Below are 15113 nucleotides of genomic sequence, written 5' to 3'. Positions count from 1 at the left end.
CAGGGCTAATTTGGGGGGCGGGGCATCAAAATGGTCTTGTTTTTGTTGACCTAGGAATGATAATCTAAGGACAACCAAGGATACTGTATAAATCAAATATAACAAAGCATATATATATATATATATATATATATATATATATATATATATATATATATAAGAGAGAGTGTATATACAAATATGTGTGTGTGTGTTTAAGGAAACAGTCTAAAATTTATTTTGGTTTGGGGTTTCCTATTTCAAATAGCAAATCAGTTAAGAAATATGTAAATCCTAATTTTTGTATACTAATTTACTTTTAACTATTACTAAAGAAAACAATTCTGCGCGTCCTCTACTATGATAACAACGTCTAAAGCCATCATTTTACATCAACATATCATTTGATTCAACATACAAGGGACAGCACTAGCCAGCTGGAAATGTGCTTTATCTCAAGTAAGGAAAAATTCTGTACATAAGAAAAAAAACAAAAAAAACCCTAAATTCAAAAGGAAAAAAAAAGGAATATAGGCTTGAGAAAATGTACTTGTTTTTCTCATCTCATGTATGAAACATACATACAAAGCACTGGAAATAGTGTCTAGGGGCTCAATTTAGCATTCAATAAATGAGTGCTAATTCTTATTAATTATCATTACAGGCAATGGCTCATGTTATCAGGCCATCTTCCATTTTCCCACTGGGGAAGGCAAGCAGTACCAAAGGGATCACAATCTTGCGAAAATCTTCGCTGTAAAGGATGCTACTAGCCCTATTTCCCAGGGGTGGGGAATACACTGAAAAAACTGCTCAAGATTTCTCAAATCCAGAAGCAAGAGAAGGTAATTACAAAGGATCAGTGTTTCTGATCCGTCAAGGAAGGGCTATCGCCTAAAAAAGAGAGATAAGACTTGTTCTGCCTTTTCCAGAGCCACAGCCTTGAATTGAACGGTGAAAGTTACAAAGGAACATGGTGGTTACGAGAAAGACTCTCCAACGTGGAAAACACTCAGCTCATAAAAGGATGGGATGCCCTGAATAGAGAGCATACTGTTACCGGTGTGAATGCAGGAGTTTCACCAGGCAAGGGTGATCAAGAAAAGCTTCCTTGGCACATCCTCTCTAGATGACAATCAGGACAACCACCATAACCACGGGGATAATGACAGCTGACACTTCTAAAGAAACTGCCCAGCACTGCACGGACCCGTTTAATCCTCACCACCGCCACTGGGCTCCACAGCCTGTGCTCTTAACCTCGACTATACGCTGCCTACCCCCCACATTTAGAAACCTGAGCGCTAACCTCTCTTCCTCATTTGTAAAACGAGGATAACAGCATTTATCTCAGATGACAGTGATAAGGAGTAAATGAAATAGATTTGTTTAGTACCTAGAATAGTGCCTGCCACATAGCAAGTACCTTATATACAATTTTGTGTGTGTATGTATATATATACACACACACATATATATTTATATGTGTATATATATATCTATCTATATATATATCTATATACATGTGTATATATGTCATTTCAGCTTTTAACAAAATTTTCTACTTGGATGCCAAGTTAGGGGAGGAATAAAGAACCGGCCTGGCTACAGTGAGCAATGTGACTTAAATGGTTTATTTATTTATTTTTGTAAGTGCAACTCAAGCCTTGCTGATTTAGGATCGATTCTCTAACAAAACAAAACGAGCCGTGAAAAATACGGGCAAAGCTGAAGCGAGAGTTCTGCAGTGAGGTCCGATTCTCTGTGTGCACTGCCATGGCTGATCGTAAGCAAGGCCGTGAAGAGAGGGGCCTCATCCATCACCCACTGCTGATTTCTCTTACCATCCTCAAGGCCCTGGCCAGCAATTCAGCTACACTTTTAGCAGAAGCTTTAATTGCTTCAAACACTGGACTCAACCCAGATCTACTTAACCAATGCCCAAACCTAGGTCAATCCAACCCATTTCTTTTGCACCTGCCATCCAACTGCAACCAGCCATCCAATGTGGCCTCATAAACCTTCCTCTTGACCTTAAGTCACTGCTTTATGGAATTTCACAGAGGCAACATTAAATCTTTCCTTTGCTCAAGCTTCTGAATCTACTCCCGCCCGCCCCTGAATATCCTAGACTACCTGATAATTGGAAAAAAAGAAGCAATCAGATACAAGTTCTTTCTACTTTTCAGATACCTTCTTCCCCACCCATAAACTTCTGCAAGAACAAATCAATTCGGCAGGTACTGGTATCTTTGCCTAGCCTTTCTGCTCTTCTTTCTGCCTTCAGACCTCCTTTCTCAGGCCAACCCCTTCTTCTATTCGCTGAGGCTACTCAGGAAATAGAAGTTACATCTTCCTTGGTTTGTTGTTCTGGCAACTATTCCCGTCTCCCACCTCTCTCTTGGATCTTCAAACGTTTCCTACTCCTCTATAAACATGGCTATACAAAAAAAAAAAAAAAAAAAATCCCTAATTCTGTTTCCCTTATAAGCCTTGACACTTTCTCCCACCTTACTGCCAAATATCTAAGAGTGGTCTCTTGTTGTAGGAGTGTGACCTGTTGACCTAACGTAATAAATGTGAATCACTGGGACGCAACGTGATACAGATTATTCTTGATTATAAGCAATCTTTTAAGTATGTTTATAGGTTGGGACACCCAACATCTGCGTATTTGGTGACCGTTCATTATTTTTTCCATTTTCATTGTTTTTCACAAATATAATAAAGGGAACTATACCACAGACGTCTCTTACATAAGACTGAACTTTAACTAAATATTGATAGGTGCTTTGGGACTTCGAGCACAAAGTTTATAGCACAGCAATACTAATACCTTAAACATGTTTCTTTGAAGGATAATTCTTACATGAGCTAAGTCCTCACATTTTACAAAGTAATGACTAACGTTACGAACAAGAATGTGATAATGTAAATGGTCTCTATAAACTCTTAGAGCTACATCTGATTTAAAATTTACCAACCATATAGAAAAATAAGCTTAGAGAAATAAAGGTTTCCCTATACTTTCAGAAAAAACGATCTGGCAAAAGGACCATAAAATAGCAGAGAAGATGCTGTCTTTAACAAGAAAGCAGGCCAGTGAGAATGGGGTACAGAAAACAAGGGGACAGAGCACCAAGGGTCAGATCCCTTAGGGCCTCCTAGGCCAGAATCAATACAATTTGGTACACCAGGAAGCAAATGAAAAGCTTTAAGCTAGGGGATGGAAGGATCACATGTGCAATTTTAAAAGGATTACTGTAGTTGCTTGCTGTATGAAGAACGAATGGATAGCCAACCAGAGTGAGTGGTGTAGGGACAAGTGGGAATTAGGAGGCTACTTTGGAAGTCTAAGAGGAAAATGATGGAAGCCTAGGTCAGGGTGGCAGTTTAGAAAAAGACAAGGTGACAGATTCTGGAAGAGAAAATCAGTTAAGACTTGGTGAAGACAGGAGGAAAGAAAGGAAAAGAGATGTCAATGACATGATGGTTTCCTAAATTTATATACAGATATACGTGGAAATGAGGAGTAAAACACCTTATACAATATATACTGAATTAACAGAAATTACCTAGGGGAAGGGAAGATGAATTTTACATAGTAAACGGCAGACTTTCATTTTTTTACTCCACAGATAACTGCATTGTTTAAATATTTTTATAATCAGCAGGTATACATTCTTTCATAGTTAAAATTAACAGGCAATAAAAAGAACCAAAGCATTTGCCTGGCTGAAAAGGATAGGAATGGCATTTGAAAGAGAAGGAACAATCCATCCAAAGGCATGAACACATGAAAGTACATGGCATATTTAAGGACCATCAAGTAGTCTAGTGTTTGCAGAGTGAGAAGGATGTGTATTGGGATAGGATAAGCAGAGTTGTACAGTGGTTTTCCAGGATGGCCAGTTCATGAAGGACCTTATTACATGCCAGGCTAGAGAAAGCATTCCCTAAACTGTGGGAAATGGGGAAGCAAAGGAAGTTTTCAAGCAGGAAGGTGAAAACAAAGCAAGTTTTCTACTTGACAAAGATCACTTCGGAGGCCGTGTGGAGACTGGGTCAAAAGGAGGGTGAGAAAATGGGTGAGGAGACCACCTTAGGCTGGAACATAAGCTCAATCAGAGGCAAAAGAAATAGAGAAGAGGAGAGGCTGGAGATGCATTTCAGTAGACAGAACTTAAGTGATTAAGCTGGATGTGACAGGAAAAAGGGAAAGTCAAAAATGCTTCTCATGGTTTCTAGTTTAGAAAATCAGAGAGTGAGGACATCAATTTAGGTAATTCAGGAACAGGTTCAATGAGAAGATGATAAATTCTGTTTTGGAGATGCTGAGGTTAAAGTACCTCTGGAAGCAGGTTAAGGTACCCAACAGGAAGTTGGATATATAGGTTTGAATTTGAGGAACAAGATCAAGACTGAAGCATGTGAACTATTACCCAGAACAGAGAATTTTAAGCCTATATAAACAATCTTACCCTTGACATAATTGCACTGAATTCTTAAGGCAACTTTCAAAAGTTGACCAGTTCCATTTATTCTCATAGCTGTAAAAATTCCACACAATCGTTAAAAGTCTCTGTAAGCAGTTAACTTAAAGAAAGTCGGAGCTTTTTGTATTGGTCTCTCTTTTATTTTTTCCCCTTCCCCTTTTGCTGCCATTCTTTCTATCTATCCAGCAAAGGAAGATATAGGAAGTATAATATAGAAACGTTTGTTATTAAATATTTCCGTATTTTGTCTTAGTTGTAACAAGGCAAGGAAAAGAACATTTCAGAACTCTACCTAAACGAAACCTAAGTTAAGCAATGATTTACCTACGTGACTCTCCACTGATTTTTCTCTTGCACATCACTGACCCTGAATCAGTCGGCAATCCCAAGGCGGTCGACTCCAGCTACAGCTTTAACTAGAGGTTCCTGACATGACCCCACAGTTCTGTGGTTGCTCACTGTCAGAAATCCAAGATACACTGTACCTCTGTCTAACCGGTGATGCCCTAGTTCGTTGGGAGGTGGGGGGGAAGGACCTGTTGGCAAGGAAACAGCTGCTTCCCTCCCGAGCCAGGGAAAACCCGGAAGGTGACAGATGGGCAGGGCAGAAAGGTGGCCAAAAGTTGCTCTGGCTCCTTGGTGGCAAGGATTTTCACTGAGGCACAATTGGATATTTTAAAGCGTGTCAATCAATGAGAGACTTTTATCTGCCTGGGGGCCCTGGTGAAGTCCAGCAGAGCTTCCCACGTTTTCTATGTTTGAAAAACTTTTAAGTTTGCAGTGGTACAAAGAACCTGGTCTCAGCCTATGTACAGTGGGCTGAGACTGCAAGGCACTGGCCCGTGTCACTTCAGGATTATACCCGAGAGAATGCACTTTCTGGTCTAAAAAAAAAAAAAAATTTTTTTTTTAACTTTTCTGTAGCGACATTTGCATGACTAATTAGAATTTCCATTAAAATTTCATTAGAAAATGCTTTTCTTAAATGTTTACTATTTTATAATTTTAAAAGACTTGTTGCAAGCTTTTATATTTTGCTCATCATTCCCCCTCCCAGCCACTTATGTACCCAGAAAATTAAATATGCAAGGACTCCTGGGTAAAAGAGACAACCACTGGGTTGATGTGTTATAACTAACATTCTTTTTAAAAAACTGCTGTAAATACGTAAGTTATTCTTCAAATAGAAATCGGCAATCACTGAAAAGTAATATTAAAAATTAGTGTGGGCATGAAATATGGAATTCTAAAACATCAGTTTACTATGCTGATTAATTCAACATTTATATTTGCATCAGAACTTAATAATCCCATAAATAAATAGAGCTCTCAATTATTTTAAAAAATCAAGGGATAACATATGTATTTAAACATATTAGCAGCATAAAGACGTATGCTTCAACACACTTATTGGGAAAACGTCTGAAAATATTACTACACTGAATTCAAGGGCATCCCGCAGGAACCTGACATAAAAGTTCTCTAGAATAACAACATTTCAGGAAATTCCAAAAAAAGGAAAAGGGTCAGATAAGAAAGAGCCTCAAATTAATTGACAAAGTTCAGTGCTTGCTCCAACTTGATTTTTCTCTCCATTGCAAAAAAAAACACACCCCGAGTCTCAGATGGGTGGGTGAATCACTTAGATGAAAGTTCATCTACTGGAATAAATGGAGAGGCCGCTTGGGCAGGCGACACAGGAGAGTCGGTGGTAGTGCTGACTTTCGCTGGTGAGTTACAAGAAGATCCGGCACTGCTACTGTTTCCGTCAAGGGTATCGGAAGATACACACACACCGGGATCTGACAGCTGTGCAACGTCAGAAGAAAGCATGTTGGTGATGCCCTGGAAAAATCTCTTTGGCTGATACTCAGTTTCCATTTCACATTTTCTTTTCAATGGTCCAAGAACGCTTGGTCTAATGCAGTTGATGGGACTCTGGCTTCTCCGGGTGGTAAATCGAGTCGTTGGGCTGGGAATAGGACTTGGAGGCAATCCATTGCTACTCACAAAACTTTGCAAGGATGGTGAGAAACACTGCTTCCCGATCCCCCGGGTGGGTGACGGTGCTGGTGACACCGGAATGAAATCGATGCGCTTCGGGGAGGCGGACTTCTCCACATCGTTGTCACTCAGGCTGAAACTTTCCTCCCAGGAGTGGCTTATCTGCATTGCGTTCTGCACCTCGCGCTCGTGGACCGTCTCTCGGTTGATCAAGTCCATGCCTTCCTCCTGTTTGATCTGGTGCAGGCGGCTGCTGTGCATGCGGACGGGGGAGGCCGGCAGCAGCAGGCCGTGGCGGTTCGGGAACGTTGTGCTGTTCCGCCTGGCGCTCGGCGCCTCGGCCTGGAACACCGGCGAAGTGTCACTGAGGCCGTGGATCAGGGGGGCGCTGTTAGACCTCCTGAGGCCCCCGCCGGCGCTAGTGCCGCCGCCCTCCGCCGGGCTCCCGCCAGTACCCGGAGGCAGCTCCAGGTCTAGCTCCATCTTCTCCTGAGCCATGTCGGGGGCAGGGAGGCGGGGGCGGCGCTCAGAGACCTAGGACTCCCATTCCCCGCAGTCCAGGGCCAGGGCCGCCGCCGCCGCTGCCGCCGCAAATCTGTCAGCGGGCTCGTTCTTTTGCGCATGCGTGCCCTTTCGCGCAGGCGCGGTGAGATTCCTCTCCCCGCGGCGCCGGCTTAATGCGTAACAGCCTCAGCGCAGCCCTAGGGGGAGGGGCGAGGACCGGCCGGGCGACTATTCAGTACGTTTCTTCCGCAATTAGCTATTGAGCTGCGAGCTCGCGGCTACCCGTGTTTACAAGGCTACCGTATTCCAGAGTGTGCGCTTATAAAACCAGAGCACTGAAAGAGACGTCGTGGATGATAGGGGGCTGCATGAGGGGGAGTGGAGCTTGGCCTCACCAGGGAGGGCTTCCCCGAGGAAGGGACAATATCCTGAGTTCCGAAGGAGACAACATGGGTGCTGGGTAGTGAACCCGTCCAGGAAGCCGTACCAGCTTGGTGGCAGGCGGGAACCAGGAGGGGAGGGAGGGAGCGTGGGCTGCGGTGGAGACCGAGGGCCGGCCTCACAGGACGTAGCGGACCAGGGCGGATTCTGGCCTTTATCCCGAGAACAATGGAAAACTTCGGTTTTCAAATTTCAAGCAAGGGTACGGCAACGACTGCAAAGCTCGCCGGCTGCTGTCTGCAGTCCGGATGGCTGGGAGATAAGAACCTACAGGAAAAAGACCGGAGGGGAGGCAGTCCTCTAGGCCACAGAAGATGGTATTTGCAGTAAGGTGTTAGTGTGAGAGAGGAGATGGAGAGAATGGTAAATTGGAGAGCCATTTAGGTCAGGGGAAGAAACCAATGTGTCGTTACACTGTTTCACGGTCCTATTTCTAGCACACGCATGTGTGCCCAGTAATCTTCATTCAGTAGGAGAGATTAAACGAAGGGAAAGTTTTCACACTGGAAAACTACAAACACAATCCTTCGCTTAATATGAACTGTGATAGCTCCTTAAAAATGGGTTTATACTTACTCCTTCATGTATTTTTATTTTGCATTCTTACTATGTACGAAGCACTGCTAGGAAAAAGGCCCTACTATGAAGGCGTTTCATTTCTACCAAAGACAGAGAGAGATAAATAAGCTATTTTCAGATAGTGGTAAACCTCAGGAAAACACAGGATGGTGTGATAAGGCACTAGCGGGAGGGGGGCAATTAGAGCGGAGATCTAAATCCAAGAAACAAGTTGCGTCCACATCTGGGGGATGAATATTCTAAGCACAGAAAGCAGCAAAGCCCAAGGCAGACGTGAGTTTGGGGAGCTGGCAGGAAAAGAGAAAACGGCAGCTGAAGCACAAGAGGGAGAGTGGTGGGAGGACATACAAGAGTTTGGATCTCATCCTAAGTACAATGAAAAGCCACCGGGGACTTTAAAGCAGAAGAATGCTATTATCTGGTTGAGGTTTTAAATATCGCTTTGGCTCGGTGGGAATGAGGCTGAAAGGGGGCAAGAGTGGAAGCAGAAAGGCAGCGGAGGGATGGAACCAAGATCCGTTTTGGAAGTAGAACCAAAAGGATAGGCAGATAGATTAGATGTAGATGATGAAAGGAACAGACAATTCAAAGGCAACCCACAGGTTTCTTACACTGATAGATGGTAGTATCATTCATTTACGGAGATAAGGAGGGAGTGTGTTTCAAAAAGTGGAAATTAAGAGTTCCGTTTTGGTCGATTTGAATTGCAGGTGGCTATCAGATATCCATGTGGCTATCTGAACTGAAAGGAAGCTTAGAGATTTTTGTTCATCCTTCTCTTTCTGCGGCTGAAGAATGTAAGGTCCAGAGAGGCTAACTGACATACTAGCCATCACACAGCTTATTTCGTAATGGGAACCAGCACTAGAATCCAGGGCTTCTGGTTCCTAGTCCATGCCTCTTTCTCCACTGTATCTCAAAATGCTTTTATTTTGAGTTCCCTATAACATACAGGTCCTAATGATACAATAATGTTGGCTATTCATGCCTGTAATTGTATAGAAACTGACTTAAGCTTCCCAAGTGTCAGACACTATTCAGACTGCTTCACATGTAGTCCCTTGCTTAGTCCTCACCACAACCCTAGCAAGGAGGTATTATTGTCCTCATTTTGCAAGGGTAATCGAGATGCAGAAATTAAGCAACATCCCCAGGATGACAGTACACAGAAGCATCTGGCTTTTCTGGCTCCAGAGCTGGGGTACCACACTGACTCCTCCAAGTGCAGTGATGTTTTAGGACTGAGACAAGCCACTTCCAATTGTGAGCTCTGTGAAGACAACAGGACCCAAGACAGGGTAACAGAGTGAAGATGTTCTCATACAGAAGTGACAGCATGATAATAAAAATGGTGAATTTGCTCTACATGAAATACACGGAGAAGAACCGTAATGGAGGCAAAGTCGGAAACGGAAGTCATGGGGAGAGAACCGGGGCTCTGAATGCCAGGCAAAAGGGCCCATATTTAACCTGTGAGGCAAAAGGAAACCACGAAAGGTTTCTGGCAAGAGGCAAGACAATGAGACCTACGCTTTGGGCCCTGCCAGGCAGCTCAAGGATGGAGCCAGCTGGAAGGATGGAAGCGGAAAGAATCCACTCCTCGGACCTGCCGGGCACTCTCAACAGTCCACAGTCCCCCGTAATCCTCACTGTGATCCTACCAATTAGACACTGTTATGCTCATTCTGTAGAGGGACAACTGAGGTTCAAAAATTGCAAAATGCCCAAGAGGTACGTGGAAGAACCAGGATGGCCCAATCTGAATCAAGATGCCGCTTCAAACCCTGCATTGTTTTTGCTACCCTTTCCACGGAGTGGACAAGGGGAATCTGACGGCCAGCTGTGAGATGAAAAGGAGGGTCTAAGCTCAAGTTGGGAATGGGAGAAACAGGATATGGGTTTGAAAGACAGGTGAAAAGGAGGGTCTAAACTCAAGTTGGGAATGGCAGAAACAGGATATGGGTTTGAAAGATAGGCAGGTAACAACAGTATCTGACCCCCTGTGTTTGTAGACTATGGAGAGAGACGTCACAGGTGACAAGTTTGAGCGTGAGTGGCTCAAAGAATGGTACAACATTAAATAAAAACAGGAGAGACGAGAGGAAGACCTTTCAGAAGGACACTGCTATTGGATAAATAGAAAAAAGCATTAACGACAGAACTTCCCAAGAGCCACGGCATATTGCTAATTTGCGTATTATTAAAGTATTCCTAACGTGGCTCAAATGTGCCAACACTGTGTTCATCCTTATCTGGACAAGTACAATAATCTTTACCAGTAAAGCAAAGAGATGGTGGTAAATGCACAAAATCGAACACCTGTGCCCTTTGGTTCCTGCCTGAATACACTTACCAGCTATCTTTACTCATTTCTTTGTTCCCATCCCTGTCTCTATAGTCCGTTCTCCAACCAGTGTTCAAGGTAATCCTCAAGGGAAGACTTGAAGAGAACCCTTCAGTGAGTTCTCATTCAGAGAAAAAGCCAATGTCCTTACAACGGTCTGTAGAACTCTATGTGATGTGGGTCTCTGCTGTCCCTCTGACCCCGCCTCCAAATACTGCCCCCCTCACTGCCTTTCCTCCAACTGCAGAGGTCCCTTACTGTCTTTCAGCCCACTAGGCAGGTTCCCCACTCCTCCTGGCTTACTCTTCTTCCAGTGGACGTCAATCCCTTCAGGTGTCGGCACAAATGTCATTTAGAGGCTTTCCCTGACCGTCCCTTATAAATAGCAACAGCGGTGCCCAACACCAAACCTACACTCATTCCCATACCCCTTACGTGGTCTGTATTTTCCTCTAGAGCACCAAATGACATATTTGCATATATTGTTTTCTTGCCTCTTGTCCTCGAGAAGATCAGCTCCACAACCACAAAAACAAGGCCTTCGCTTTATTTCCCGCTGTATGCCTAGTACCTAGAACAGGGCCTAGTACGTAGGACTCAAGAGTAGTTGTGAATCCCTGTGTGAATGAATGATGAATGACTGAACGGCCTAGCACAGCTCCACTGAAATGGAAGAAAGTTCTATTATTTGAAACTCCAGCTTAGCAGCCTTTTCTACACAGAAAAGATAATGTTTATCTATTTTTGAGAGAGAGACAGCGCATGAGTGGGGGAGGAGCAGAGAGAGAGGGAGACACAGAATCCAAAGCAGGCTCCAGGCTCTGAGCTGTGAGCATACAGCCTTGAAGCAGGGCTCGAACTCAAGAACTGCAAGATCATGACCTGAGCCAAAGTCACATGCTCAACTGACTGAGCTACCCACGCACCCCTTTTTTACACCGATTCTGAGTACTTACTTGGACAATTTGTTTTCTTTTATCGACATTATTATTAAAGTGCCCTCCAGACCACACAGGTTGATCTCTTGAACTAACGGTTAGGTGAACTGAGAAACTGAAGCCCTAAGTTTCCATTCTTTTTCAATCATATGCTGATACACTCTTGATAGAATTAAAATGCTCAGAGCTGAGGACTCCAAGCAGTGTTTAATATATTTAGTTACTGCTTCCTCTCAAAGGGATAAATGGGAGAAAACAGCCGCCATAAAATGCAATTCAGCCCGCTGCAAATGAATAATGCCAGAGGCAGGATTCAGGAGACTGTCCCTGAGTCAATTCATCCTTCTGGTTTCACTCTGGTATGAATTAAATACTACACGTACATAGTTGATATTCATGCTCACTCCTGAGTCATAAAAGCAGATTTCTATTCAATAGTTAAATTTTATTGTGATTAATATTGTATGTTCTTAAACTAACAGATAATTTCCTTTTAATTCCTAGGGGCAGCTTTTCACTATTAAGCCCCAAGCGTATGGCAAGGCAAATACCTACCTCTGGATCCATACTGAATGAATTTAAAATACAAACGTGTGTGTGTACATGCTTTTATTTATTATTTTTTTATTTTTGGTGAGAGGGAGAGAGAGGGAAGGAGGAAGGGAGGGAGGAAGTGCATATGAGTTGGGGAGAGGAACAAAGGGAGAGAGAGAATTCCAAGCAGGCTCTGTGGTCAGTGCAGAGCCATAAGCGGGGCTCGAGCCCACGAACTATGAGATCATGGCCTGAGCCAAAGTCAAGAGTGGGACGCTCAATTGAATGAGCCACCCAGGTGCCCCTATATGTATACTCTTAGATGGAATGACAAATATCTCAACATCTACTAGCAAATATCTCAAATATCTCAACAGTTACTACATATATCTCAACAGTTACTGGCATCACCAACCCAGAAAAAAAATACTGCAGAGGAAAACTTGACTTTCAAAGTATAGAAACTCAGCAGTGTCCACTAGTTCAACAACTTAGGAAAAATGCTGGCAGTGTCTACCAGAAGGAAATATATGTATGCTCTGTGGTTGAGCAACTCCACTCCTGGGTATATACCCCAGAGAAATGCATGCTTACGTCTCCTAAAGACATGTACACGAATGTTCCTTGCATTATTATTTGTAAAAGCACCTAATTGGGAACAACCCACATGTCCATAAACGGTCGAATGGGTGAATCAAGTTATACAATGGAATTATTTATTTAACAACATGAGTGAATTACAGGATGATACCTCATGGAAGAAACCAAACACAAAGGAACAAATCCTCTGTGATTCCATTTTTATGACGTTCAAGAACAGCCCAAATCCATCTCTAGTGGTAGAAGGTCAACATATTGGTTACCTTTGGGACAACTGACGGAGAGGGGCACAAGGAAGTGTTCCATTTCCTGATATGGGTGCTGGTTACAGAGGTATATACACATGTGAGAATTCATTAAACTCAATACTTGAAATGTATACACTGTACCGTATAAGGAATCAGGAATCATCGACCTCAAAATGTTACCGATGCAGAGGAAGAGAATGGGAAGCTGAAATCCAAGTGGAGGGTGGAAGAAAGTAAGAATGTATTTCAATTGAAAGGAAGATATTCTGTTCACACACTAATCACGAGTCTAAACTAGAATCTCTTCCAAATCTCTCTGACACACAACAGTATCAGCCTAAGAACAGCCAGCCGGCCTTGCCAGCCGGAAGAATGGACAAAGACACACATGCACCGCCCCCTTCCCCCAACACACACATACACCCACTCCTCAAGCTACGTTTCACTGGGGTCATAAACACTAGCAGCCTCACGTAAGCACTGGATACCTGTCTGAAACTGGTTACGGATCATCAACACAACCACTGCCTCTCCGTGATCCTGTTCCCACAGTGCCCTCAAAGCTGGTCATTTCTAAGAAAGCAGGAAGGAGGAAACGAAGCCCATTTCATAGCCTTGGATTTTCTCAACTGTGTGTTTGTTCAAAGTCAGCTCTGTGATACCCGCCCCCCCCCCCAGCTGAATTCATGAGATAGAATGGTCAAAGTAAACGGAGTCCAGGAAATTGGCAGGGGCTGTCCTCCTATATGGCAAGAATGAGAACTGTATTTAAGGACATGATTTTGACCACAAGGAACTTATTTAGTTATCCTTATGAAAGAAAAATAAACACAAGATGACATCAGAAACTGATCGACCATTCCATCTCTAATTACTGAGAGTATGCGAAGTATAGATATTCTCTACAGTGTTTACCTTCAAGGTTGCTTCACCTAATCCTTAAAACTTTCCGATAAGGGGCGCTTGGGTGGCTCAGTCAGTTAAGCGGCTGGCTCTTGATTTTGGCCCAGGTCATGATCTAGTGGCTCATGAGTTCCAGCCTGCTTGGCATCCTCTCTCTTTCCCTCTCTCCCTGACCCTCCCCTGCTCACTCACTCTCTCTCTTTCTCTCAAAAATAAATAAATAAACTTAAAAAAAAAAAAACTTTAAAGTGACAGCAAGGATTAGAAAATCAGAGCAGTCAGGGCACCTGGGTGGCTCAGTTGGTTAAGCATCCGACTTCAACTCAGGTCATGACCTTGAGGTTCATGGGTTCGAGCCCCGTGTCCGGCTCTGTGCTCACAGCTCAGAGCCCGGAGCTTGCTTCGGATTCTGTGTCTCCCCCTTTCTCTGCCCTTTCCCCGATCGTGCTCTGTCTCTCTCTCTCAAAGAAAAATAAACATTAAAAAAAATTAAAAAGAAAATCAGAGCAGAAGTTTACCAATGGACGTTAAAACCACTCTTGCGTTTTATTTTTCATAACCACTTTATTTTTCAAAGCCATCAGAACACTCACACAGAGCAAGGCCCATCATATGCACACAGGCCAAATGGTATAAAGGGGCCTCAAAGCCCTAATGGAAGAAGTCTCATAGCCTAGACCCTCAGCAAAGTTCAAGTAAAGAAGTAAATGTGAATTGTAGTTATTTTGTTCAGTTTTCCCAAAGGAGAACATCAAGGAAGATATTACAAAGAGCCATCCAGCCCCCACACTCTACCGCCTTAAGTCTTGCAATAGGAGAGAAAAAGGAGTTGATGTCACTTGTCCCTCACTGGTTTTATGTGTTTTAGGCAGCATCCATTTTTCGGTGCCTTCACTTTGGCCAGACTTCTAGACTGTAAGCCAAGGCCAGCACGGGTATACCTTTCTGTGGCTATATGCTTCTCTCTGCCTGTCTGCTAGCTTTCACTCGCAGGAGTGATCCATCTGGCAAGAAGGAAACAATAATTCAAGGCTTTATGGATCGTGTATAAAGTTCGCTGCAAAACACGCAAAGGCTACAAATCTAGTTGGGTTTACACACTTGGGCCTTCCAGTTGCGTGTCTCAGAAGCCTCCAGAAAGGCGCGACAAATCAGTACATAGCGCGACCACAGGGAAAAAGTGCCAAATCTGGAGTCGGACTACTATACTTGTAGTTCTATGACCTTGGGCAAGTTTGTCAACCTCTCTGGGCCTCACTTGTCTCATCTATGAAGTGGGGACACAACCTCTTCGTAAGGATCAAAGGCATGAGGTCTATACTAGGCCTTACAAACAGTAAAAGCCCTGTACCAACGGGTTCCTCTCTATTACAATCCTCAGTGCCATGATCACGAAGTGGTCCTCCCCACTTTTCCACCCCTCTCACCAGAAGGCTCCCCCTTTTTTTTTCTGTCGCCTTTTAGTTTGGTTCTGTGCAAGAAAATTCTCTTTGGCTTCTTCCCTGAGATTGTCGTCATTTATAGAAAAAGACGTTTTCTGTGG

General features: G+C 43.5%; 2 protein-coding genes and 1 long non-coding RNA gene across 4 annotated transcripts in view; 1 reads left to right on the top strand and 2 right to left on the bottom strand.

The window, feature by feature from the left end:
- PIP5K1B (phosphatidylinositol-4-phosphate 5-kinase type 1 beta) overlaps positions 1-15113 on the bottom strand; it is a 310458-nt gene that overhangs the window by 222911 nt on the left and 72434 nt on the right. The gene's annotated exons all lie outside the window — the stretch shown is intronic.
- PABIR1 (PP2A Aalpha (PPP2R1A) and B55A (PPP2R2A) interacting phosphatase regulator 1) lies at positions 3470-7108 on the bottom strand. The gene has a single exon (XM_019463654.2). It carries the CDS (start codon positions 6975-6977, stop codon positions 6114-6116), a length of 864 nt encoding a protein of 287 aa, XP_019319199.2. The 5' UTR covers positions 6978-7108; the 3' UTR covers positions 3470-6113.
- On the top strand, positions 7233-10222 carry LOC128778553 (uncharacterized). The gene is made up of 3 exons (XR_008424136.1): positions 7233-7626; positions 8714-9914; positions 9979-10222. It is a non-coding gene; the product is annotated as an uncharacterized LOC128778553 (long non-coding RNA).

The sequence above is a fragment of the Panthera pardus genome, unplaced genomic scaffold (assembly GCF_024362965.1).
Source record: "Panthera pardus isolate Hobbes unplaced genomic scaffold, ASM2436296v1 HiC_scaffold_20, whole genome shotgun sequence".
Lineage (NCBI taxonomy): Eukaryota > Metazoa > Chordata > Mammalia > Carnivora > Felidae > Panthera > Panthera pardus.
The sequence above is the reverse complement of the archived record's forward strand: the minus strand, read 5'-3'. Positions and strand labels throughout refer to the sequence as shown.